The sequence below is a fragment of the Mauremys reevesii genome, linkage group 1, assembly GCF_016161935.1.
Source record: "Mauremys reevesii isolate NIE-2019 linkage group 1, ASM1616193v1, whole genome shotgun sequence".
Classification (NCBI taxonomy): domain Eukaryota; kingdom Metazoa; phylum Chordata; order Testudines; family Geoemydidae; genus Mauremys; species Mauremys reevesii.
This window is the reverse complement of record NC_052623.1, coordinates 18,960,555-18,988,320: the sequence shown is the minus strand read 5'-3', so window position 1 is coordinate 18,988,320 and position 27,766 is coordinate 18,960,555. Positions and strand designations below refer to the sequence as shown.

General features: G+C 48.6%; 1 protein-coding gene across 2 annotated transcripts in view; it reads right to left on the bottom strand.

The window, feature by feature from the left end:
• MOGAT2 (monoacylglycerol O-acyltransferase 2) overlaps positions 1-23,767 on the bottom strand; it is a 44,368-nt gene extending 20,601 nt beyond the window's left edge. Inside the window, exons 1-2 of one of the 2 annotated variants that reach the window (XM_039539707.1) lie at positions 23,595-23,767; positions 15,615-15,793 (exon numbers count right to left, since the gene is read on the bottom strand). In XM_039539707.1, coding sequence (XP_039395641.1) covers positions 15,615-15,793; positions 23,595-23,688 — 273 coding nt within the window. In that variant the 5' untranslated portion in view covers positions 23,689-23,767. The remainder of the gene's footprint in view (positions 1-15,614; positions 15,794-23,594) is intronic. The other variant, XM_039539715.1, reaches the window with a different exon arrangement.
• Between the last annotated feature and the right edge of the window lie 3,999 nt (positions 23,768-27,766).

The following is a 27,766-nucleotide window of genomic DNA, read 5'->3' as shown; positions in this document are numbered from 1 at the left end:
AGGCCCACACACCCCGCATCCCAGGGCAGCTCCTGAACACTGCTGGTGCTGAAAAGTGCCCCTTCCCCTCAGGCCAGGGCAGCCTGTCTTGTGATCAGAGCAAGGCGTCAGGAGCTCTTGGTTCTGTTCCCCAGTCGGAGGCTGATTGATCCTGGATAAATCTCTTAGGCCAAAGTGATCCTACTTGGGTGTCTCGAGCTGGTCCCCTAAATCCACATTAAGACTCCTAAGCAGAGCTGGCCTGAGGTGCTGGGCATACGCAGCTCCCAGCAACTTCCTAGGAGAAGACACCCCTCTTTGGTTGGCCAGCCTGGTGTGTAATGCAGGCCTTGCTCTTGGGATATTAACCCCTATGTGCGAGGGGTGGGCAAGGAGAGGAGTCATAGCTCTCTCCCCCCATGCACTGGCCAGGTACGAATGGCCAACCAAGGAGGGGTGTCTTCAGGGGGGAGGGATAGCTCAGTGGTTTGAGCATTGGCCTACTAAACTTAGGGTTATGAGTTCCATCCTTGAGGGGGCTACTTAGGGATCTGGAGCAAAAATCAGTACTTGGTCCTGCTAGTGAAGGCAGGGGGCTGGACTTGATGTACCTTTCAAGGTCCCTTCTAGTTCTAGGAGATTGGTACATCTCCAATATTAAAAAATGGAGAAGTGTTATTATTTATATTGTGGTAGTACCTCAGAGCCTGAGTCGTGGACCTGGACCCCCCTGTGCTAGGCATGGTACAAACACAGAACAAAGAGCCCCTGCCTCAAAGATCCTAAGCAGCACCCTTTCAAAGGCTGTGGTAACTTACTTCCAAGCCACCTGAGCAAGAGGGGAGATGGGAGGAATCGTGACCTGTCACAACAGCTTCCTGGGGCTGAGCCATTACACGCTGCCTGTTAATAAGGGCTGAGCTTACAGGCTCAAGCTAGCCCTTCGCTTAGATCTCATAGATGTGCCATTGACGTGCCAAGCCTGCCCCCATGTTGCTGCATCCTACACTTATGCTCCTATGGTGTATCCGTATGCACAGGAAGCTCAAAGAAGGCAGAGTTGCTGACCAGGGTGAGATAAAGCTGATAAAGCTGTTGTGCTTCTATCCAGTCGGAACAGTGCTGGGCTTTTCAAGATCGTGGTTTGGAGGTTTCACTGCCATTGGGATTTCCCAGCATTCGGGTGAACTAGCAGGGGCAGCTGCAGTGTCAGACAATAACGAAGCAAGATTGAATTCCAGACTGGTTGGTCTCATTTCAGTCTCACTGAATTATCTCCTCGGTTATTCAAGGAAATTTGGGGTGGGCGGGGGAGAACATATGACCTATGCACAGCATGAAGAGTTACATAAAAAGTGGTTTCAAAACAAGCAGGAATCACTTAACAGTATCAGCATCAGCGTTCTTGCCGCACCATCAGGTGCATACGGCTTAAGTCAGTAACCAACGGATAAATGCAAGAACCGTGCACCATGTACAGAACGATATGATAAACGGGCATAGAAATCAATACACATCAAGTCACAAGCCTTCGAATCCAGGCACAGGATTGAAGTTGCAGCACAGTGAGGCTCATCTTGATGTTTCACTTCTCTGTTCTATTATGGTAGTACCTAGAAAGATGCTTCGGTCCTGAACCGATGATTACAACTAAATGATCACAACATGAGAAACCAGGCTGATCCGACTTGTGCAGGGAAGCAAAATCTGCACTTTGCAGTGAAAAAGCAGAGCTGGTTGAAATACTGGATTTCTGTTCCATGCCAGATGCCGACACAAAAAAAAAATTTTTTTTTTGTTCGAGATTGGAACAAAAAGTTGACATTTCAAATTGTCCCCAAAAGTGAAATTTCAGAATAAAAAATTTATTTCAGGTCAGCTGTAACATTTCATTTCAATAGAATTGAATATTGATTTTGACTCTTTTTGTCCATTATATTTTTATTTTATTTTACATTCATTTTTACTTTATTTTTCTATTTTTTTTTATAATTTGAAATGAGGGTTTAATTATTTTAAAATTATAATATGAACATAAAATAATAATTTGTGTTTGCTGATCCAACTGGTAATTAGTTTGGTAACTGATATTGTAATTTGCATAACATAAAATGGTATAATAAAATAATATAAAAATAAAATTAAAAAAATATAAAATAAAACAGATTTCTAAATGAGAAGTCAATTTCAAAATGAAAAATTGAAATGCTCTGCTAAGGTTGAAATGGACTGTCTCAACCACATTGAAATGTTTCATTTTTTTTCTTTTCTTTTTTCAAAAAGAAATGTTATTGAAATCAACATGTTCCCATGGAACATTTAGGTTTTTTTAATTGGATTTGTGATTGGAAAATGTTCCATTAGCAATGTTTGATCATCTGTGTGTCAGTGTGAGCTTTGTTTGATCTTTTAATGGCAAGGCATGTCAGTGACATGCTAACAAGGGGGGAGCTAGCTGAATTAGAAAGGCTGGGCAGGGTGCTAGACTGTAACTGAGAGAAGACCTGGGTTCAAGACCCTGCTCTACCACAGACTACCTGCGTGATCTTGTGCAAGTCACTTAGTCTTACTCTGCCTTAGTTTCCCTCTTTGTACAATGGGGATAATAGCTGTGCCCTACCTCAAAGGGATGTTCTGAGGATAAATATATTAAAAGAGCAGGAGCCACCTTGGTACTAGCAATGGGGGGCATAGATACATTTATTAACAATAGGCAGTTTATAGGCTGATGTCAGTGACTTATCTGCAAACAGGCTTCAGTGTCGATACATTCTGCTCATTATTCATGCATATATAGGGGGCTAATTGAGGGGGCCAGGAGGGAATTTCCTCTCTGGGCTATTTATTCCATAGTTGTGCATTCCTCTGAGGCAGCTTGTACTGGCTGCTGTTGGAGCTAGGATCCTGGCCTGGATGAGCCACTGATCTGAGCCAGCGTAGGCAGGAAGGAATGGTTTGCATGACCACATTTCTGTCTGTGGGCTGTTCAAGAGCCATCCCCCAAGACTACTGCTTCAAATATTTGCTCTTTGTAATTTACTCTGTGGCTGGTCACCTATGTCACATGCCATTGTTTAGTCTCCCAGATTGGATGGCTCCCAAAGAGGCTTCAAGCTGGCCACATAACTCCTACCAGTAAATATGAGTTTACATGAGTATTCAGTCAGGATCGGGCTTCCTGCACCCTCCTCCCTGCGCAGGAGAGGAATGGTGACTCTGAGCCACCCTTAGTTCTCTGGGCTCCTCCTGGAGTGATGCAGCGACGCGCTGTCCCTAAATGAGGGCAGATTTCAAAGTTACCATATGGCCTAGAGAGATTGGGGCCTAGGCCAGTGAAAGAGAAAGAGCTGAGAGAGAGAGATGACTTTGCGCCCCTTGACTCTGTGTAACCCCATGCTCCCTTCTTTCTTCTCCTACCAATAAATGAAAAACGAAATGAATGGCCAAGGCTGTTAGAAATTTTAAAAGTTCATGGTTAACTTTACAAGCAACTGTATAAATTGCAAATAATGCCGCCCTTTTATCCAGCTTATGACGAAGGGTCCTGGCTTACGTAAAGAATTCCTGGGTGCGTGCGTTCGTTTTCAATCAAAGTAGTTTGTGCATCGGTCAGAACCCGAAAAATCCAGCAGTGCCTCAGGGCCACAGTTTTGTTAAGTAACCCTAGTCATGGCTTCTGCATAACCAATGGAATGAGTAGGATGCAGGCTGGAAAGTCCTGAATCGCAGCTTTACAACATTTCACTGTGCTAGCTGAAGACACGTGGGCTAGATTTTGCTCACAGTTACCCCAGTGACAATCCAGAGTGATGCCATTTACAGTGGTGGCCTTTCAGAGTTTGCCAGTCGCCTTAGATAAGTAGGTGCTGGCAGTTAGATAACCTCAGTACTTGCAGTACTCAAGCTATTTCCTCTAGTAAGTAGCGGGAAATAAAGGGATGCCATATATACTGAGGTAAACTTTTCTATCTATCCTGAGTACTTCAGTGGGGTTACTCTGTAGAACCTGATACCAGAACCTGAAGAATTTAACAGGTGGCTTTGCTCCTCATACGGTAGCTGATTACAAAAGAGCCCTGTGGTTTGCATCAGTTCTGCTCTGGTTCTGACAGGGTTTCCATTTTCTCCCCCTGCTTTCTGGGCTTAACGGCTTGTTCGTGTCTAATTGTGTCGGGATGAAACCAGGTAACAATCAATTTGAAGGTGGGGTTTGTTTGTTTGTTTACAAGGAATTGCTGTAATGGGGCAAGGTTCAGGTTGGTCGGCCTAAAGTTAAATCTCACCAGGCTTGACTGAGCCCTGGGACGTTCTGGCTTCTGCGCTTTGACAGGGCCTTTCCCCATAAGATCTCAAAGCATTAATTTTGCAAGGCAGGTAAGTGTTATCACCCCTGCATTTACAGAGGGGCTGCAGAACAAGAGATGAAGTTACATGGCTTCCCAGCAAGCTAGTGCCAGAGCTTGATATAGAACCCAGGGTGTCCTGACATCTAGTCTTTCACTGTGACCCCCAGACAATAGCGCTTCCTAATAGATGGCCTGCAGCGTTCGTGGGGCGGGTGTGTGGGGGTGAGAGTGGACGGGTGTGGAGGGAAGGGGCTGTGTGAAGGGACAGGAGAGGAACACTGAGTGGGGGATGGCCAGCGGTAGTTAGCAAGTGTCTTTTGAACCCTCTGGTTCATTGGCAAAGAGTGAAGCCGACTGCAGGTTAAGCTGAACAAGTGGAACTTTATTAAACCCTGTGCCCTGCTCTCGTCTGTCCACCTGGCCGAGGTGCTTCCAGAGCCGCTCCCTGTTCCCCTGGTCCTAACGGCCCTTCTGCGGAACACGGGCCCTCTGACTCCAGTTCCCCTGGCCCTGATCACGACACGCTCATCAGGGCCTCGCCCAGCTCCTCAGTGGCCCATTGCTGCTACCTCCCTCATTCAAAACCTGCCAGCCCCACGCCCTACCGATAGCAGCAACTGCACATAAGGGGTCTGGGTTGCCATGCAAGGGTTTTCTGTGCACCCTGCTGAATTTCAGGTTTATTTTTCTCTGCTTCCTTCTCTCCCCTCTCTAAGAAGTTCTCCTAAACTCACCAGGATACGCACACTGCCTGCTGGCCTGTTCGCAGGGGCCTGGGAGCTCCCAGAGCCCTCGCTTACAGAATTGTCCCTGGTTTTTTGTTTTTTTAGTCACACCTTGGTACCTCTGCTAGCATGTTACCAGCAGGGGGAGCTCTTACAGTGGTGGATCTGTAACAAGCCCATGTTCACAAGCCGGAAGCTTGCAATGGCAAAACTGCACAGCCAGTTAATTACCTGCAGGCAAGTAGCTGCATATGATGAGTTAATTTCACTCAGATTCCAAGAAAATGGATGCATGCACCAGCCCTCCCCTCCTTTCTCCTGCAGCAACAAACGTGCTCCGAGATCATAGCTCAGCTTTAGGGGACATTCAATATAGCTTCCTAAAATAACAGAGGGCGGAGCAAATCGGCAGCTTTGTTTCACCTTCTGACCCACAGAAACGGAAGGTTTCCATGTCAGGTTTGCTGCTGGGACAGGGGAGGATTAGAAGCCAGGTTTAATCCTCCAGGAGCGACTAATCCTTTCGTGTTAAATGAACTGATTGTACACAAACACTGCAATGGGGTGGAGACGCCAGCCTGTGCTGCATTTCTGGGGCTCGATTGACGAGCAAAGGCCAGATCCATTTGTCTCAGTAAATTAGATTGGTAATGCTCAGCTGGCTAGCTATTTGGGTATCCATCACCTAGCCAACCGCACAGCGATAATACTCAGCACTTGTGCTGTATGGTGCTCGCCCTCCAGAGACTGCATAGCTCTTTGCAAAGCAAAGGAAGGTTCAGTCTCCCCCCTACCATATCGATGGAGGGACAGAGAGACCTGCGAAGCCTAGGCAGCAAGTCAATGGCAGGAGTGGAAATAGCACCCAGCTCTCCTGAAGTCAAGGCCCAGACCCTCTCTCTGGACCTGCCTTGGCCCCACTAGATATTGCAAGTAAAGAAGCCGGTTGTACCATGATGTAATGTTACTGCTCTACAATACCGTGAAGCACCCGAACGCTTTCCTTCCAAGCCCTGCCCGGCGGAATGGTTCCGGCTGCCTTTGCTCCCAGAGCCCAGTGGTTCTCTTTAGATATTTGTGTGCTGTTCAGGTTGGCTTCACTCTTTGACACGCAACACCTTGTGTTTCTAAAGAGACTCCCCTGGCCCCAGGCCAACATTTTCCGCAGGGACTAGTGATCGGTTTCAAATGCCTTAAACAGGAGCCTGATTTCCAAATGCTCCAGGCTCTGCTAAACCTTTACGCAGAGAAATCACTCATCACTCCCCATAAGCATGGCCTCAGTCTGTGCAAAAACCTGCCTGTATCACTTGGAGTCTGCGTTCCTCTCCCTTTGCTTTCTCGCCTGCCTGCTGTCAGACTGTGAGCTATTTGGTGCAGGCGACTCTCGCTTAATATTTTCATGCCCATTGCCCTGCAAAATGGGGCCCCAGGAAGGGGCTCCTATAGTATAAATAAGAAAAGCCTCTCGTTCCAGTTCTGACTCTTCCTGTGACCTGGGCAAGCCTCCTAGCCTTTAGGCCTTGGTTATCTCCATCAGGCCCTAAGTGTTGTTTCTGCTCTTGACAGCGGAGTGCTAAGTGTTTGTGTGGCAGAGGCGCATGGCCCTGAAGCATGGCTGTATGGAGCAGGAAGGTTTTGGGAGAGTCCACTGTTTTCCTGGCTCTTCCTCTGCTCAGCAGAGTGAGCTGTATTGCCTGCGCTTTGTTGCTTTCCAGCACCACCCAGTGGCGGTCTAGAGAACAGCAGCATTGCTTTGGAGGAAACTCTCAGGGTCCTGATTCTGATCGCTCAGTCACTGGTGTGAATCAGGGACTGATCTCCCCAGTCCAGTACAGTTACACCTGTGTGAATGAAACTGTGGTGTGTGGCCTTCTGGCCTTGCAGTTACTGCTGCAATGGAGCAATGTCTGGAGAGGTGAGCAGGGGCTTAAGGTGGAAAATGGTGGCTCGGATGAAGAGACTGTGGAAACCCCATTGGGCCCATGCGGTAACCACCAGCCCAGAGTCTATGCTTGTGTGCAGGAGAGGGATGGGTTCCTTTAGCATACGCCCTGGTTTGGTGCAGGTACAGGGGCTGCCTGGACTTTGACATTTGAGGTCCTCATGAAGCAATACAAGGACATGTGGGAGCTGGCTGACTTCAGGCGCCTGTGGGTCGATCTGCTGGAAGGCCCCATTGGGGGGGATCAGGAAGGCTTGCAGCAGAGGGGAAGTGAGATCTCCTTGTGGGAGGTTAGGATTCTTCCTCGGGGTGTGTCCTACTCTGCCCTGCTGCTGTTGGAATTCCTCCCTGGCATCTCCCTGGTACACTCGACATACCGGACAGCCAGTCGTTCCACGCCACTGGTTTCTGACCCGACCCTTCTGTTTGGGGTGGGACAGAGTGTGCCCCATTTCGGCCAATCTCCAGCCCCTTCTCCCAGCAGGAAATCCGAATCCAGGAGAGGCCTCTGGAAGGTGAGAGTTGAGTGGGGGCTGATGCCATGAAGTGGCTGAGTCCCTCGGCCACATGTGAGCAGGGAGTTCCAGACAGGGATCTCAGGGGGACGATCCAGGCCTCGTTGCTGGCACAGATAGAAAACCATCCCCCAAATGGTTGTGGAAACACAAGCTTGCACCCAGTTTTCCCTGGTGTAAATGCAGTGTTAGCAACTCTCCTGGGATATGTGGTGCTTTTATTAAAGCCCCAGGGATCCTGTCATTAGGTGAGACTCTCAACTTGGCTCTAATTTTAAAAACAAAGTACGTTTCTAGTCTAGTGTTTATGGAAAAAAGCTTGAGAAAGTGACCTGAGTACCCCCTACTGGACCAGGTACCAGAAGGCAAAGAAAAACAACTTAACATCTGTCATTTTTTAAAATCTCAATGACAGCACAAGGTGCAGGACAATTGGGAGCGAGGCCCAACGGTGTTAATAGGGCGATTCAAAACATTAGTGATCAGTTCCCCTCACTATCTTAACCAGCTGCGGCACCCCCTAAACAATCCATTCCCCTCCTGGGTGTTTACAGGCTTCCCATATTTTGAGGCAGCAATATCACCCATTAGCCAAACGACTCATATGTATTTCTTTCAATAGTTCCTCTGAGGGCTTTTCCTTCCAGCCCCTTAATCATATTCGTGGTTCTCTATACAACCACTCTGCATTTTGTTTGCATATTCCTGGCATTGGTGCTGAAATGCTGCTCTGCGGTAAAACTTAGCTGCCAGGCTCCTTCTTCTGCTCATACACAGCAGCATCTCTTTCCTGCTAGCAGATTTATACCTCTCTGCAGCTGCTCAGCCTTCCATCTTTTGTCAGTCATACCCCAGGACGGAATAAAAAATAAGCAGACGTACTGACTGGAGCATCGCAGAGAGGTATTATTAAGCCATATCAGCTGTTTCTGCATGTATTTAAGAGAAGCAAATTAGGCTTTATAATCCATTATAAAAGGCAGTATGTTGGAGGGAGAATGTGCAAATATAACAACTTCCTTCCCAACCCCCAAGAGGAAATAGAAAGCACCTCAAAATTACTTCTGTCTGATGGTTGTTGACTGCGTGGCAACAGGTGAAGCAGAAATCAAATGCATCAAGCCTAACCCATTTTAGCACAGTGTGTGTCCCACTGTCTACTCATTGCTGGCTCACTAGAGGAAACAGCCTATTACTGCTACCAGCTAATGGAGTTGGCCTCTTAGCTCAAGTGATAGAGGCCTGTGTGGACGGTCTTGAGTTCAAATTCAGCTGATGACCTGTACAGCAAGTCATGATGCTTAGGAATTACATGGCATCTTCCAGATTAGTTAATTTAATCACTACAAGCCCTTAGTGTGGGAAACATTTACCTCTATGAGAGATGGGTAACTTGTGGCACAGTGCCTTACAGAAAAATCCTGTAGAACTTAATAGGGTTTTTTTTAAGCCATGTAATAGGATTTAATTTAACTGTGTCTCTCTGCTGTAGGATTTTATAGGATAGTGTCAGAGAATGAGCTGGCCCTTTAAGAGGGGTTCAAGGTCAAGCACTGGTCCTGTTTCTGAGTCAGCTCAGAGCCAAGGCATTCTGGGACTTGTAGTTCAGAGGGACTATGGGAGTTGTAGTCTGGGCAGTGATGCATCCTTGAAAAAGCGGGCAGGGGTATATCAGAGCTGGCTTTTAAATTGGGGCGAGGCATCAGTCAAAGAAGAGACAAGATTTAGTTTGGGATCTCCTGCCTGAAGGGAGTGGGACCTACTGCTGGATTTCTCTATGCCAGGGGCCTGGGAAGAGGCCTAAGTGGACAGTCAAAGGGCTCTGGAAGACGGGTGGTGTCTTGCTCTGGAAAACCAGAGAGACCTGGAGAGAATGGGAGCTGCTTGTGGTTCTCAACCATAAGGCTATGGACCAAGTCAAAGCACTCCTAAAATGGGAGTGGTGCACCACTGCACTGACCTACAAAAGGCCTGGATTCTTCTTACTTATTTTGGAAGAGGAATTGTTGGGCTTGGCTGGAACGCTAACCTTCCCAGCCTTGAAGGGGAAACTGAGGTACCAGCCGTGTTGTAGTGAAGAGAAGGTAAGTTGCTGCTACAGCACTGTCTTAAAAACACTTTATAGACAAGTTAGCATGTCCTATTGTCAGTAAGGCTTGAGAGTAATTTCTGTGGAACTCCACTGGTAATTCCTGTTAAACTCTGGGCCGTCTGTACACTAACCGTACTTACAGGATGGTGGCCTCCTTCCTAGACGCAATAACTCCGAAAAAAAGATTTGGGGAGGGAAGAGTGGGGAGAGGAAGGGGTTATGGGAGATGATGAGGGGAACATGAGCTCCCAGTGCGATGCTGTGGCCAAAAGGACTAATGTGATCCTTGGCGGTATACATAGGGAATCTCGACTCGTGTAGGAATAGGGAGGTTATGTTACTTCTGTGTCTGGCGCTGATGAGACCCGCTACTGAGATGCCATGTTCCGTCCTGTGTCCGCAGTTCATGAAGGATATTGCAAAATTGGAGAGGGCTCAGAGAAGAACCGTGAAAACGATGACAGGGTTGGAAAACGTGCCTTGGACTTAAGGAGCTCACTGTATTACAGGATTCTTCCATCAGCAGAGAAAGGTATAACATGGTCCAATGGCTGGACAGACGTGGATTAGAAATAAGCTGCAGTGTTTTTTAGCAGTGAATGTAACTGACCATTGGAACAGGCTGCCAAGGGCTGGTGTGGAGTCTCTAGCAGTGGCAATTTTAAAATCAAGCTTGGATGTGGTTCTGAAAGATCTGTTCTGAGGTCAGAAGTTGTTGTGTTGTTTGACAGCGCAGATGATCCAGATGACTGTGGTCCCTTCTGGCTTTATAATTTATGAGCCTACAAATACTATAGGACTTAAGTTTTTCTGTTTGGTGAACTCCAGAGGATATTTTCCTCTTCCTCCCCAGGGATCACCAGCCAATCCCTCCCCCCACAACCGGACCAGGGACCCCGCAGGCCCATCTAAAGGTAGGGGTGGGAAAGGAAGATTTGGAGACTGCACAGGCTGGCCACTTGCTGAGTGCTCCCTCATGGCCTGGAGTAGCTCTGCAAGCTCTGCCTCAGTTTCCCCTCTCCATAGCCCTTTAAAACATGCCACACACGCACTTAGCTTCAGCAACACCCCTCCCTGTGGGTGGATTTATTAACCTGACAAACCATTCAGAATAAAAGTTCTCAAGTCCCTGCTCCCTGTCTTCCTGCTGGGGGGGTCTCCCAGACCTTCCCCACCTGGAGCCTCTTCCCCGAAAACTTAGGCTTGCCTGCTGGCTCCCAGCAGCCAATGACACTCCTTGTTCCTCCCTGAGAATCCCCCTCTCTGCAGCTCCCTGCTGCTCTTCATAGGAAAAGCAGTTCCACCATACCCAGCGGGTTCTACTCATTACACACCACACCCCAGCCTGGGTGTGGTAGGAAGGGCTAACCGTAGGGGCTGGCCAGCTCCAGGCCTCTGGCCTGTAAAGAGGCATGCCACCCTGTTCCAGGGACTGGCTCTTAGATGGTGGGAGAGAACTTGAATCTCTTGGGGGCCAGACCAAATGCCTGCTGAAATCAATGGAAAGACGCTTGTTGATTTCAGTGGGCCCTTGGTGAGGGTGGGTGGCTTGCCAGGAGGGAGAAAGGGGACTCACAAATCTAGTAGCTGTGTGAATGTGCTGACCCAGCCTCACCTTTGGTATGACTCCGACTTCAGTGACACGTGTCTCCCTTCTGTCCCTGTTTGTGGGAGGCATCGGGCCTCGAGCCCAGAAGTGACGCAAATATTTCACGGCCCTTTACTGGGAATTCTTGCATTCCAAATCAGATTCTGATACTGACTCCTTATGTAACCATAAAGTGACTCAACTCCTCTGTGCCTCAGTTTCCCCCACTTGATGGTGGTATAATTGCCTATTGCACGGGGGTCTTGTGAGAGTCAATCAGCTAATGTCTGTACAGCTGATCCGACGAAATGGGTATTCACCCACGAAAGCTCATGCTCCAATACGTCTAACACGGCCACCCCTCTGATATGTTTTAACAACAGCATTTATGTAGCCGTGCTCAAGTATTATTGCTGACAATATTAATCCTTCCCAGTCCAGAGCTCTGCAGCATTATCCCCAGCATAAATATCTCCCTTGCAGCCTCTGCTTCTTCCTTATCACAGAGGGATCCCTAACGTCTACTGTGCCACTGGCGCTTGGATTCAAAGGCATCGTTAATGCTGATCACCGCACCCAGGGGAAATGTAAAGTACAATGGGCATCAGGAGAGCAATTTCAGAAAGCCTTAAAATGTTATGTCTTGAAGCTGAGCATGGCTGCTGTAATGCAGTAGGATGCAGGGGCGAACCAGTAGCCCTTTGCAGTGGGGCCTCTTAAAAACTCTCTGCTCTAGTGTTTAGAGCCAGATGTGGCTGTGCTGGAATAGGGCTCAAGGAGACTTGCTGCTCTCCCAAGCAGAGATTGTCTTTTTATTCTTGTTTATACCGGGCCTAGCACAATGGGGCCCTGATCCCTGACTAGGGCCCCTAGAGTCTACTGAAGTGCAAATAATAAGTCCACCTCTACCTCGATATAACGCCACCCGATATAACACGAATTCGGCTATAACGCAGTAAAGCAGCGCTCTGGGGGGGGGGGGGGGCTGCGCGCTCCGGCGGATCAAAGCAAGTTCGATAGAACGCGGTTTCACCTATAACGCGGTAGGATTTTTTGGCTCCCGAGGACAGCGTTCTATCGGGGTAGAGGTGTAATTGTCTTACCACTTTAGCAGTGTTGATAGGACTTAATGAGGAGTGGAGGTCGGTCTGTGAAAGAATTGTTGGGGAAAATGATGCAAGCTCACAGGACAGTGTCCAGGAGTTACAGCCGGGGACTGTAAAGTGAGACTCGAAGAACGTATTTTTGGCTCTACGGCTGGCTTGCTGTGTGACTGCAGGTTAGTCCCGCTGTACCTCATTATTCCCATTTCACAGATAGGCAAGAACTGCAGATTTCCTATTGCGTTGTCTGCTGAAGGCTTCATGCAGCCTTGTAGAATTGTCATGTTCAAGCGGCCCAGGCACAAAATCGACCCCTCCCCCTCCCTCGTTGCTGTCATGATGATGGTAATGAAAAAACAAATGAGATTTCACTTGCCTACAAAATATTACTCAACCCTGACACATGGGCAAATAACACTCTGCAAAGCTGGCTGGCTTAATTAACTCATGTACATGAATGAGCACTGGCTCCTAGCCAAGCAACAGTGGGGCATTTTAGGGGAAGCAAATATTAAAATAAGGGTTGGTGGAGTAGGGGGAGGGGCGAACTGGGGAACTTCATCCCCTGGAAAATGCTGGAATACCAGATGGTGTCCTGCATTCTGGAATATTTTAAAAACCCCAAACGTGCCTACAAACCCATAAAGTGCCTCTCTGGTGCCCATGTGCAAGTGTGGACGAGGGGCAGCTTGGTAGGGTAGCCAGCTGTATCCTGTTGCTGTAGGAAGAGCAAGGCCCCCTAACACCTGCACATATTTGCCATCAGCTGCCTGCAGACTCATCCTAAGGCTGCTCTGAGTAAAATGAGCAGCACTGGCTGGGACCTGTTGTCTCCATGGGCTGCACCTCTTTAAGGATGCACTGACTCGGCAAAGTATGTACTGAGCTCTAAACCCGTGCTAAAGTGCTTTGCTGAGTTGAGGCCTAAAAGATGAGGGTGGCCACAGGCTGCATCTTGTAACTCCAGGACTGCACGGATTATTTAACGGCAGATGACACAAATGAAGCAGGTGTAACATAAGCATCCACCTTTTCCCCCCACTGGCTCCAAATCAAAACCCACCCGTGAGTTCTGGCCAAACTGAGACCCTGGGCTGTCTTCTGCCCACCCCTAATCTCTGCACTGATTTAATCTTATTACTTGCAGTGCTGCACTTCCCTTTCACTTCTCTCACAGGAAGAAGCAGCCGCAGTGTGCGTGTCCTTGGCACTTCAGAAGTGCACTAAGTACATGCTCTTACAGAGAAATATTCCTTGTAGACCCAAAGCAGGGCTGCCCACCATTGCTGTCACAGGAGTGCGGTATCTGAATGCCAGTGACCAAGGTCCATGTATGACAGTCTCATGTACTGCAGACCACACTTCCACCATTGTTGCCCTAGGCTGGGTAGCCCCGGTTCCTTTAATAACTCAGGGTATCTTTCATTCAAAGTCACTGGAGATCAAGTTTCTCTTCTCCCATGAAGCCTTAGAAGGATGGCAGCCCCACTACACCTATTCTGTACCTTCTCTATATCCCTGCCCTGAAAGCATCTCTACTGGTTCCTTGGTCCCACCCATCTTCTCTGCTGACCATCTCTCCCTGTGCCCGCCTCCCAACTCTGTGCTGCCTTTCATGCCTCCCTATTCACTACAACCACAAAATGCTAGGTAGCTAACCAGCTGAACATCAGCTCCCAGTGTGACGCTGTGGCCAACAGGCCAGTGCAATCCTTGGATGTATAAACAGGGGAATCGCAAGTTAGAGAGGTCATAAGGGCACTGGGAATCCTGTGTCCAGTTCTGGTGTCCACAGTTCAAGAAGAATGTTGATAATTGGAGAGGGTTCAGAGAAGAGCCACAAGAACGATTAAAGGATTGCAAACTGTGTCTTTATAGTGATTCGTTTATCAAAGAGAAGGTTAAGGGGTGACTTGATCAGCCTGTAAGTAGCTAAAGGGGGAACAAAAACTTGGCGGTGGAGGGCTCTTCAGTCTGGCACACAAAGGTGTGACAAGATCCAGTGGCTGGAAGCTGATGCCAGACAACCTCCGACTAGAAATAAGGGGCAGTTTTTGAACAGTGAAGGTTGTTAACCACTGGAACAACTTGCCAAAGGTTGTGGTGGATTCTCCGTCACTGGCAACTTTTTAAAAAATTCGATATTGGACGTCTTTCTAAAAGGTAGATTCTAATTCAGGGAGGTCCTTTGGCCAGGAGATCCGACTCGATGATCACACTGGTCCCTTTTGGCCTTCGAATCTATGGAAAACTCCCTCCCAGTTAACGTTTGCCTCATGGCCCTCCCTCTCTGAGCTCCTGACAGCCCATCTGTGTGAAGTGTTCCGCCTGTAGGACCCTCGCTGTGTCAATCTTCTCTATTGTACTTAGCGGTAGTATCTGCCTGCCTCCCAGGCTAACTGGCTGGTGAGGGGAGGACTTCTTAGGCGTGCTGATTGGGAGTTTTGTCAGCTTCCCACCCGCCTCTTAGCAGCGCTCAGAGAGGCAGGGCTTGTGGCCTGACCTAAAGGTGCTCAGACTCCAGCCTAGTTTGGTCTCGCTCCACGGCAGGATCCCTGACTCTCCGTAATACGTCGCTTTGAACTGCCCCAGCTTATGCCTGGAGACACAAGCGCTCTGATGCCGGCCCTCTAAAGGGTTCTGCACATGCACAGTGTGCCACGTGCACTCAGGGTGCTATACGGCCGACAGCAAAACAAAACGCCAGGTAGGATTTAAAATGTACACCCGGCCCTGAAGCTGCAGGCTAAAGTCTCGACTTAAAGCCAGTTAATTTCCAGCCGGCTACTTATCTGTATATTGCTCTAAGCACAGGACCTAGGAGCCAGGAACTCTTGAGTTCAAGTCCAATCTCAGCTCCTGACTTGCTGTGTAACTTCACTTAGCGTCACTGGTTCTTCAGCTTCCTTAAAAGTGCTCAGATACCACAGAGGGTGCAGGACAAGAATCTAAACACACCTGGATGGAAAATGGGGAGACTATTTCCCTACCTCCCAAGGTGTAGTGAAACTGAAGAGGTAGGCGTCTAAAGCCAGATTTATTTAGGTCCGTGGGTCTGAAAATGCTGGGCTAAACAACCGTTACAAGGTCAAGCAATAGGTCTTCTACCTTCTGCTCTAATCTCTAGCCCAACCTTCCCTCCAGGCTGTGAAAGACAAAGCAGTAAAATCTAGTGCTGGCTTATTAGGTCCAGTGCTAGGATCCCTGGGCCCCTCTTCAGGGCCGTAAGCGCCTGATCCAGTGCCCATAGAACAAAACGGGAGTTCCTTCCCACAGACTCCAGTGGGAACTGGATTAGACCCTACCTTTGGTTGCACTTACGGTGACGGGGAAATAGTTCCTCATGTGTCTCCAGATGACGCTGTTCCTGACGCAGTGAATCCGTCGCCCACCTTTGCTTGGCGTGTCCCAGTCCAGAAGCCACCACGTTGCATACAGGACACTGACCAGCCAAAAGCGAGTGAAGAAGAGGCCGATGAAGAGAACTATGCAGCACTGTGCTGAGATAAAAACAGGGCAGTCAATGGGCAACCCAGGCTTGGCTGGGGTCAAGAGGTGAAAGAACTTACTCAGAAATATCGTAGCTTCCAAGGCAGTTGCACCTCTGACCCCCATTGTTGCCTTCCTGAGGTCACCTCAGTCAAATCTCAGGCCTCTAGCCATCACCTTTTGCAGGGCAGAGTCCTGGGTTGCAGAGGACTGGGAGGGAGGGGCAGCGAGGGGAGTGGAAGGGGGAGTTCGAGAGGAGGGATGGTGAGGGGAGTGGGAAATGGGGTCGAAGAGGAGGGGGAAGGAGGGGCGGTGAGCAGGAGTGGTGAGGGGAGTGGGTAGGGGGTTCAAGAGGAGGGGGCAAGAGGAGTGGAAGGGGGTTTGAGAGGAGGGGAGGAAGGGGTGGGAAGGGGAGTGGAAGGGAGGTTTGAAAGGGGGAGGGAGGGTGGTGAGGGGAGAGGAAGGGGGTTCAAGAGGAGGGGGAGAGAGGAGTGGGGAGGAGAGTAGAAGGGAGGTCCATAGGAGGGGCGGTGGTATGGGTAGTGGAAGGGGGGTTCCTGAGCAGGAGTGGGAAGGAGGTTTGAGAGGAGGGGGAGAGAAGAGTGAGGGAGAGGAGTGGAAGGGGTGGTCAAGAGAAGGGGGAGAGAGGAGTGGGAGAGGGAGTGGGAAGGAGGTTTGAGAGGAGGGGGAGAGAGGAGTGGGGGAGGGGAGTGGAAGGGGGTCCAGAGGAGGAGTGGGGAGGGGAGTGGGAAGGAGGTTTGAGAAGAGGGGGACAGAGGAGTGGGGTAGGGGAGTGGAAGGGGGGTTCAAGAGGAGGGAGAGAGAGGAGTGGGGTAGGGGAATGGAAGGGGGTTCCTGAGCAGGAGTGGGAAGGAGGTTTGAGAGGAGGAGAGAGGAGTGGGGGACAGGAGTGGAAGGGGTCAAGAGAAGGGGAGAGAGGAGTGGGGGAGGGGAGTGGAAGGGGGTCCAGAGGAGGAGTGGGGAGGGGAGTGGATGGGGGGGTTCCAGAGGACAAGAAGGGAGGACAGTTGTAAAGAAACACTAAACTGTATAAAACTTTTCACCCACTAGGTGGCGCTGAGTGTAAAATACCTTATTTAAGCTACCCTCAGCCAACAAAAAGAACAGGAGAACTTGTGGCACTTAGAGACTAACAAATTTATTTGAACATAAGCTTTCATGAGCTACAGCCCACTTCATCAGATGCATAGACTGGAACTGGGGGAGGCAGGGTGAAGGCTGGGGGGTGGGTTTGGAGCAGTGGGGCAGAGTCCTGGGCAAAAGAGTGGGGGGATGGGGTGGGGTGGCTTGGGAAAGTGTAAAAAGCTGAGCCAATCCCTTGTTGTCTTTGCTGTGATATTCCATGAATGGTATAAGTATCAGAGGGGTAGCCGTGTTAGTCTGGTTCTGTAGAAGCAGCAAAGAATCCTGTGGCACCTTATAGACTAACAGACGTTTTGCAGCATGAGCTTTCGTGGGTGAATACCCACTTCGTCGGATGCATGTAGTGGAAATTTCCAGAGGCAGGTATACATAGGCAGGCAAGAATCACATTAGAGATAACAAGGTTAGTTCAATCAGGGAGGATGAGGCTCTCTCCTAGCAGTTGAGGTGTGCACACATAGTGCAATGGTGTCCCAACTGTGGGATGCGCCCCCGAGGGGGGAAGTGATGGAATGTTTGTGGTGGTGGAGAGGGAGCACCCCCCTGCCCTGCCCCCAATCCCACTCTGCCCTCATTCCCTCTCTGCTCCTTGATTAATATAAATTAATAATTAGAGATATACCAATCTCCTCGAACTGGAAGGAACCTTGAAAAAAGGTCATTGAGTCCAGCCCCCTGCCTTCACTAGCAGGACCAATTTTTGCCCCAGATCTCTAAGTGGCCTCCTCAAGGATTGAACTCTCAACCCTGGGTTTAGCAGGCCAATGCTCAAACCACTGAGCTATCCCTACCCCCTTGGCCAGCCAGCTCCATCTCTAGCCCCAGCTCCTCCCCCATCCCCAATTCTGCCCTCTGCTCTGCTGTCAGCCCAAACTCCTCTGCTGAGCCAACTGTGTAGTAATGGGGGGGGAGAGGGCAGAGAGTCCATTAATGGTAAGGAGGGAGAAAGGCATGATGGGAAAGTTTGGGCACCGCTGCCATAGTGAAATGCAGAGGGCTGTAGGATATGGAGCTGCTGGACTCAATCACATGAAGTTGTTGGCTGCTCACTGCCCGTACGAAAGCCTCCAATGAAAACCTAGTACTGAAAGTTACACCATTGTAACCAGGGATCTGGCCCTTTAGTGTGCAAGCATTGTCTAGCAATTAAAAAGTTCAGAGAGTGGAGGGAGACCCTCACCCCTGATCTGGCTCCTCTATGCCTGGTAAAAAGGCTGGAGTGGCAAAAGGGGGCCATAAAAGCTCCATACCGTGCTAGAGGAGGATGCCCTGGTGCAGAGACTGTGGATGCGCTCATAAGGCTTCCCTGTGTACCAAGGCAGGGCCTCAGATGGGCCAGCTAGCCTATCCCGCTGCTCGTGCTGCCAGGGTGACACTGCTGTTTTTAGTGTGCTGGTGCAGGGCTGTTCTCCTCAAGCTGAACATGACACCTTCCAGCTCCAGTGTAGACACAGCCCAAGAGGCACAGCACACAATCTCACCCCTGGGGGTCTAGTCTTGAGTCTGCTACTGACTCACTCTGCGACCTTGGGCAAGTCCTATAACCCCCCAGACTAATGGAGGTATTGACGCTTATCTGCATGATCAAGGAGAGGGACAAAGTGGTTGAGCCTTAAGATAGAAGGTGCTATAGAAATGTTTGCTATAGCATGGATATATATAAACACAGGGCTAGATCTTGCTGAGCATTTTCTTTTTGCACCTACAGTTGGGCCTAGATTATTTTATAGGCAGTGTGGCAGTGGGGGCTCTCAGTACACTTTAAGTTTCAAGATAATGGTTGTCTAATTTGGATTATATGAAGCACAGATAGAGGCCCAGTGATCAAGGAATACTCTGTCTCCACAGCAAGAACAAGAGCTATTAATGCACTATGTAGGAATCGCAGCCTCAACTGGCTATTGACTAGAAGGGTTTGCCTGAGGCTTCCCCTTGAGGCTGGTTATTAAGGCCTCATGGAAGTTCGGAGCCTAAATACATTTGAGGATTTGGGCCTAACAAACTAGAATTTACATGATGAATGGTGTCATTGGCTGAGAAGTGTGGTGGCCCCATGGGAGTCAGTGGGAAGAAGATGCTGCCCTGCGGAACCAATGAACCCCATGGACGCCATCTTGGATTCCCTCAGAATTCAGCTGGTTTCTTTGGAACCTCTTGAAACATCAACAATGGCTTTTTGTGGCTTTAAACAACCTCTTTGAGGCGTGAAAACAACAAAGGTGAGAGACTCTTATGTCGTTGTCAAAGGAGGGCTCATGTCCCAGGAAAAACTAGCCGCCCAGAGGCCAACGGCTCCTGAAATTTTAGTATCTGTCCATTTAGTCTTTAACTTGAAAGAACGGTGGCCTGTGAATGGAGGCTCTTCAGATTCTGAAAGTGACATTGGTGTCCGCTGGGGCTGACTCTCTGGCACTACTGCATGAACTAAAGGAAAATCTCTCAGCAACATAGGGCCTAAGACAACATTTAGTAGCTCTAATCCCATCCAGTAGGGGGTGATGCACCAACACACCAGATGGCACGTCACACGCTACTTATCGTAAGCATTTCTAAGGTGCCAGATTGAAGAGCCCATTATGAAATATTTGTTCTCCTGGTAGGTATCTATAGGGTGTACTCAAGTCACCTCCTAACCTTCTCTTTGTTAAGCAAAACAGACAGGCTCAAGGAGATCCATCACTCTAAGGCACATTTTCTAACTCTTTTTAAGCATCTTGTGATTCTTCCCTACACCCTCTCCAATTTGTCGACATCCTTCGTGAATTGTGGGCATCAGAATTGACACAGTGTTCCAGCAGCAGTCGCACCAATGCCAAATACAAATACAGTGCCTCTCTACACCTACTCAAGATTCCCCTGTTTCTGGATCCCAGGATCACATTAGCTCTTTGGGTTACACTATCACAGTGGGAGCTCATGTTCAGCCGATTATCCACCAGGGCCCCCAAATCTTTTTCAGAGCCACTGCTTCCAGGATGGAGTCCCCCATTGTGTAAGTATGGCCCACAGACTTTGTATACACTTACATTTAGCTGTATTAAAATAAATATTGTTTGCTTGTGCCAGTTTACCAAGCGACGCAGATCGCTCTGCATCAGTGCCCTTTCCTCTTCATCATTTACTACTTTCCTCAAGTTTTGCGTCAAAGGGCAAGTGCCAGGATGCATTGGGGGATCCGCATGATGCAGATGCCCCTGTGCCCAGACGCAGAACTGCCACTGCCATGGCACTGGGAGTGGAGCAGAGGCAGGCTGAAAGGGGCAGAGGGGTAGATGAGAATGGAGCTGGGTTCTGCTGATTATGGAGCCCTGCAAAACTCCAGGCAGATGAGGCACATACTAGGGCAACCCTTGAGGCTGTAAGCTTCTGATGGGAGAGGTGCAAACTGTTATTTCACACGCTTCACTCCAAGCTTTCTCTGCTTCTGGAGCAAGCAGGACATCAGTGTTCATCACACACACTCTCACTCTCTCTCATGTGCACCCCTCTCTCTCTTTCTCTTTTTCCAGGATCCAGCCTCAGCCTCGTGGAGATGCAGATCATGTCTGCCGGTTGAAAAAGAAACTGCAGCAGACTCTGCCCCCAGCACTGGCCCAGCCCCTGGGATCTGGCTGTGCCATTCATGTGCTGAGCTATCCAGCACCCCGCTTGAGAAAGAATGGTTCTCGTACTTCCCAGCTGCCCCATTCTCCTCGCATTGGTTCATTTGCATAACCATAGCAACAGCTACCAGAGGAGGTAAAGCTGAATGGCTGATTTCTGGCTCTCCAGCTAAAGGTCTGTGCAAATGCCTGGCACAGATTGAGTGTACCTTGGAGAGCCCTTATCTCAGGGCCGAACCTTGAACCTTTCTAGGGCAGAGATTAGCAGCCAAGGACCAAACTCTGCTCATTTAGAGCCTGATCTTGTGAATTTGGGTGGTACTAAGCCTTCTTGGCTGGGGGCACACATCACCTTATGGGTTAATGTCCTTATATAGAACTCGTCAAAAAATTTCTGGCCGAATATTTTTCCATCGGAAAATGCTGGCTTGTCAAAACTGACATGTTCCTGCGGAACGTTCTGATGTCAACAAAGTTCTGTTTGGGGGGAATGGGAGGGTGTGAAACTGTCGGCATTTCAGCCATGTTGAAAGGTTCCCTTCTGACACTTTTTTGGAACATGTTGGTTTTTATATGGATGTGTGTGTGTGTGTGTGTGTGTGTGTGTGTGTGTGTGTGTGTGTGTGTGTGTGTGTGTGTGTGTATTTATGCATGCATATTTATATATATAATAAGAGTTACGAAGTGAAAATCTAAAGAAAACATTTTTGTTTGATCCCAAACCAACTTTTTTTTCCCAACTATTTGATTCCCTGCCCTCTTGCCCGCTGGAAATTTCAATTTGGAACAATAACAAACTTCAGCATTTCTCACAGAATTGAAACTCTGAGTTTTGACCAGCTCTGTCCTTACAATCGTGTGATCCAGAATTAACTCCTTGGAAGTCAAGGGGGCTCATTCTGTTCACTTGGGTGTAAACCACCATAACTCTGTTGGTTTCAGCAGAGTCACTCTTGATTTACACCAGCGTCAAGTAAGAGCAAAATGTGTTCCTGTCACTGATTAGAGAACTCCACGTGCACTTAAAGTGCAACTTGGCTGCCAGTGTGCTGTTAAAACCCTCAAAGATACCACTTCTTACAGGGGGAGCTCCAAGTGCTTTACAAGCATTGAGCTATTTAGCTCAGTTGGAGGAAGGTTGCAAATGGGGGAGAGGAACTTCTCTGAACAGAACCTAGACCCACTGGGTCCAGTGGAGCTGTATTCTGTGCAGAACCCGGAGTGGGGAAAGGGAACCGTACACCACCCTTGCATTCCTGGATTCCCCAGGCTACAATAGACATGAAACCAGCACTTGGCAAATTAGAGCAGGCGCAGTCGCCCAGCCACGCTCTGACATGCACTGAAACCCCCCACGTTGTAGGGCTGGCCATGTCAGCTCTGCACCACCGAAGCATTCCTCAGAGCTGGAGGGGAAAGGGGAAGGATTAATTGTCCAGTTAGGGCAGCTTTAGGGGCCCATGGTGCACAATATAAAGGGGCCAATGCTATGGGTCAGATAGTATTGGGTCCAAACTTAGCCATGCCAGAGGGTTATCAACAAAATCAAACCTCAGCCTTTGCTTTCCTCGCAGGTCTGGATTCCCTGCGAGACTAGGGTGACCAGACAGCAAGTGTGAAAAATCGGGATGGGGGTGGGGGGTAATAAGTGCCTATAGAAGAAAATGCCCCAAATATTAGGACTGTCCCTATAAAATAGGGACATTTGGTCACCCTATGCAAGACCCCAGTTCCCTGTCCAAAGAACCTCTGCTGTGCCTCTCTGTCCAGGGCACAGTTACATTGCATCTGCCACAATAAGTTAGCCACTTCCTGTTGTCACTGAGATACAGAGCGGCTAAATGGCTTGGCCAGTGGGAGAGTGGTCCAGTTTATTCCTGTTCTTGGGGCTGAACCTAGGGGCCAGATCTTGAACTGGTATAAAGCAGCAGAACTACCTTACACCGGCTGAGAATCTAGCCCCACATCTCCTGACTCCCACAGCCCTGTTCTGTCTGTTGGACAATATTGCCTTAATAAAACGGCAAGTCTCTCCCACTCGTTTCCATTATTATTTAATTTAATCTGCTAGTGCACGATAATAGGTTTTCTGGGCTTCTGAACTTTCTAATGAGTTCCTTGCCCAAGCTGGGTTTCCCCAGAAACTGCCTTTTTTGTTGTTGTTTATCTAAAGAAAGAACTCTGCTGCTCAGTGTGGGCAGACCAGCTTCTACATCCTTTGGCCATAATGCATTTTTGTAGATGCTCCTAAGACTAACTCGAGTCCAGGCATTGTGGTCATTGGGGTTGCATTTTTATGAGTAACAGCGAGCATGTGTGTAATTAGATGAGTAAAAAGGCAAGCCTAAGGAGGTGAAAGGTTAACGCATTCAGAGGCCAGCTAGCCTCTGAGTAAGAAGGGGGAGTGTGACTGGGCGGAGTGGCTCAGAGATTCAGACTAGACCAAGTCTCTGTTCTTAGCTTGCAGGGATTTTTTTAAATAAATCCCTAAATAAGGGAAAGCCACAGAAAGGTACCTCTAAGTAAATGCTGGTACTATGCTGTTTGGGTAGTGATAGCAGAAACGAGGCAGAGTGCAGCTGCAAATGCAATTTACAGGCTGCAAGATACTTTTCCTAACACATCCGTATCTGGGGACAGTATCCAAATTAAGAGCAGCATCGTTTGTGTCCAAAGAAAGGACTTCACTTTGCACACCTCTTGGTTATTATTAAACATGTTCTGAGATATGCTATCCTGCCTTCCTAACCGACAGAATGTTCAGCGTCCGGTAAAGGGATAGATGCAGGCGGCAGGGGGACATCCGCAGCTTCCCTCCGCACAAATGTATTGCAGCTCACACTCTAAGGAGGCAGCATTGGGCAGTGGCCAGGCAATAGGAGTTGGTGGACTTGGATTCTATTCCCAGCTCTGCCACTGTATGAGTGTGAAATGGTAATTTCTGGCCTCAGTTTCCCCCTCTGCAATGTAGGTCGCAGGCTCTTTCTTCCTCTGTAAGGTGCTTGGATAGCACTTTTCTCTAGAGAGACATTAAAATAAATCTTACCTAGTCCCAGGAAACTGAAGACCCAATGAACTACTGAAGCAGTCTGAAGCCTTCTCTCTAAAGGAATAGAGAGAGGAGCAAATTCAACCTTCATCTTGGACCAAGTGTGTGATTCAAACGGCACAGGACTTTCCTCAAGTGGGAAAAGCAGAGAGCAAAGTCTTTTGCCTGCATTTCACCGTCTTACAGTACAGCAAGTTGTGCAACGTACAGAGGTTGGTAATCTTGTGACCAGCAAGGCCAGCCCATTTCAGGAAGCGTGAGTGGAAGAACATTCTCTGGGAGTAGACCGGGACTCTAAATCAAAGCCCTCATCAAATAAATAAACAAAAACCGGCCAGTCACTCAGGGTTTCGCAATCTTACCTCCCTCTCGCCATCCTTGAAATAGGCTGTCTTTAGGACCCTGATCTGACTTTTTACTGATGTCTGTCCCTATTTACCAGGGGAGTTTCTTCGCTACAGCTGCTTGAAGTACTCAGCTGTGCATCTGCTTCTAGGAAGGGACTTGCTCTCTGGAGCTTTCACACACAAACAGTTCAGACATGGCTACGGAGAGAGACGTTTCTTTCTCCCCATACAACGCTCCATGCACAACTGTAAATGAGGATTGTTTTAGGTTTTCTTTTCTGTATTATAGAAGGGACAAGCACAGGCAGGTCCATTGTTTGCACTGTCAAGGGATCTTGTATTTGCAGACTGTACATAGCTGAAGGACCCATGCAAAACTCTTCTCCTGCAGTGCAGCTTTGGAAGATGAAAATCCAGCTAGCTCTTCTTTCAGAGCAAGGCAAATGCAGGGAGACAATAATACAAAATGAGGAACACACAACAGCGGAGGGTGTTGGTGTCTGCTGGGCAGAGGCGAGGAGCTCTGTTGCTTTGGGGGTGATGAATCTGATTTTAAAAGGTATACCTTGTAGACTGGACTTTTCATGGCTACTGCAGCTGGAGGGGGGTGTGGGGGTTGGGTTAGTGGAACTACAAAAGACTGCCAGTAGCAAAAATTAGCGAGCTCAGAGGAGAGCTGCCTTACATTACTAAAGGAGCTCAATCTGCGTAGCTTATTAAAGAAAATATCTGGTGCTAGAGGCTCTTTCACCCAGCAGAGCAAAGTGTCACAAGATACAGTTGCTAGGAGTTGAATGTGAACATTTTAAAAGGAGGGTCTCTAACCAGCTTGCTAATAGGCGTGATAAATTCTCTGTTGCGTGGAATTTTTAAATCAAGACTAGATGGCTTTCTACTAGTACAGCCACAATTTTTTCAGCTAGATACAGGCTATAGATTTCCTGTATTAGACAAGACTAGATGTTCAGAATGGTCCTTTCTGGTCTGAAAGTATCTGAATCTAAAGTGCTTTTATCAGAACTGAACGGTGGTTAGACTTGTGATGGCTGAGAACATCCTGATGACTAACTTATGTCTGCTACGAACTTGTCCTTCCACCTGTTTCTTCACCATGTCTTGTCTAAATCTTAGCTTGTGAACTCTCTGGGATAGGGCTGTCTCTAGCTTGTTTGTTGTCTGTTACAATGGGGTCCTGATTCCCCTGTGGGGACCTTAGAAATAATTATCATTGTCTTCATTGCATAGATGGGGAACGGAGGCATGGAAAGGCTAAGTGACTTCGCCAAGGTGTCACAGGAAGTCTGTGCAGGCAGGGCTGAGTCCTGGAGCCTCCTTAACCAGAAGAATAATGGATAACAAACTCCAGGTACACATTTTCAGATCTGTACTGAAGTTCACAAACCTTTTGGTGGCTCACCAGCAGCAGTCTGAATATTATCCCCCCAAATCACTGAGAAACATTAATAGATCCCTTCCCTCTCCCCCACTAACGTATGGCCAGCTCTCATAATTAAAAAATTACTCAAGAAAATGAACTAATCCATTGCCACTCCCTTGTGCTGTGTAACACTCACTGTGCATCATAAAAGGACAATAAAGTAATAAACATTGGCAGAGAGACAGTTGCTAACACTGGCAACTTTCTGATAACCAGAAGATTGCAAAGCTTGAAGGTTCAGAATTCAAAAGTCGAAATCGCAGTTTAAACCAGGGTCTGTGTATGTAGGTGCTTTGGGGGCGGAGAAGCTGGGAGAGTGTTGGCTGCCTGTTAGAATGTGCAGGGCTGTCACACCTTTTAAATGACTCCCTTGCACTGTGCGATCTGCTGTGGGAAGAGCTCCCTGAATAGCTGGATTCTGTCAATTAGGCTATTAATGCAAATGATCAAATTCTAAGGGCAGCCAACTGGCTCTGCTGGCCTTCCGAGCTGTCCCTGCCCTCACCTAATCAAGACAGCCTGGCCCTCCATCTGCCTGATATGTCTGGTCTAGAGCTGGTCAGGGATCTCCTGGCTGAACAGTCTTTCAGCAGAAAATCACAATTAGTTGAAACCAAAATGTTTTGTGGAAGTATATTGGTTTTGATGAACTTCCAGTGAAACACAGGCAGGCTTCAGAAACAAGGGTACTCGGGCTTCTAGGGTCTGTGGCAATGTGGCTGCCCCACCACATGGACTGCCCTAGGGCTTCCAGTGACTGCAGCTCTGGGGAAGTCCTGCCAGATGGACTACCTCAGAGACAGGGACTCCAGAGCTCTTAAGCTCACTGCCCGTGCACCAGGGGTGATGGAGAATCTGGGAGCCTTGGAGTTTGGGTTCCCAGGCTCAACTTCTTTAAGCAAAACATTATTTGGAAACACAGGGGTTGCCAGGGGGGTTGGATTCCCCTTGTGATATTCCTCTGGTGTTATCTGGACCGGTGATCTGCTAGGTTACTCCAATTCTTGAATCTGGGAGCCAGCCTTACCCTGCTCCGCTGTGAGAACCCCCATTCTTGGGATGTTCACGCACAGCCTCTGGCATGTAAGCTGCTCCTTGGATTGTGCAACCGAATGACACTAGCCAATATCTCTGGTCCCAGACACAACCCTAGGAACCTCCGTCTTGCAGTGTCCATTTATGACCGCTGGACGCTGCAAGCTTGTATTAGTTCATCAATTTAACAAAGAAATTAATATGTACCAGGCTTGTTATCTCAAGGGGAGTCTCTGACATGCTTCAAACCAAATGCACTGCTCCAGATAGAATAAACAGACAGATGTATTAACTACAAAAGACAGATTTTAAGTGATTATAAGTCAAAGCACAAGAAGTCAGATTTGGTCAAATGAAATAAAAGCAAAACGCATTCTAAGCTGATCTTAACACTTTCAGTGCCCTTACCAACTTAGATGCTTCTCACCACAGGCTGGCTGGTTGCTCTTCAGCCAGGCTCTCCCCTTTGATCAGCACTTCATCATTTGGTGTGGTGTCTGTAGATGTAGGTGGAAGAGAGCGAGCGAGCATGGGAAGCGTCTCTCCCTTTTATCATGTTCTTTCTACCTCTTGGCTTTGCCCCCTCTTTCAGGGTCAGGTGAGCATTACCTCATCGCAGTCCCAAACTGACCAAGGGAAGGGGGGTGACTCACTCGAGAGTCCAGCAGATCCTTTGTTGCTGCCTAGGCCAGTGTCCTTTGTTCCTGTGAGGCTGGGCTGGGTTTGTCCCATACATGCCCTGATGAGGTGTGAACTGCCTCTGTGTTCCTGGAGAGCTTTACCTGGGCTTGTTTTAAGCCATGCGGACACATTTTCAGCCTCATAACTATATACATGAAATTACACCTTATAACATTACTATAACAACAATGCTCAGTGCATCATGAGCCTTCCGAAGACACCCGGCATGACAAACTTTGCACACACCCCTTTAGTGGGAAACTGAGAAATTTCTGTTTTGTTCCAAAAAGGGAGCGATCTTTTTTCACAATTTTGGAATTTCCCACAGATGGAAATTCCAATTTTCAGTCAGCTCTAGGCAACATGTCCCTGCTGCTTCTAGGCGGAGGCACGGCCAGGCGACTCTGCACGCTGCCTCTACCTGCAGGCACCGCCCCTGCAGCTCCTATTGGCCGCAGTTCCCAGCCAATGGGAGCTGCGGAGCCAGCACTTGGGGAGGGGTGTGGGTAGCACACGGAATCCCTGTGACCATTCCTCCACCTAGGAGCAGCAGGAACATCTTATCACTTGCAAGGAGCTGCCCAAGGTGAGCGCCACCTGGATCCAGCACCTTGAAACCCTTCCCGCGCCCCAACCCAAAACCCCTTTCCGCACCCAAACTCCCTCCC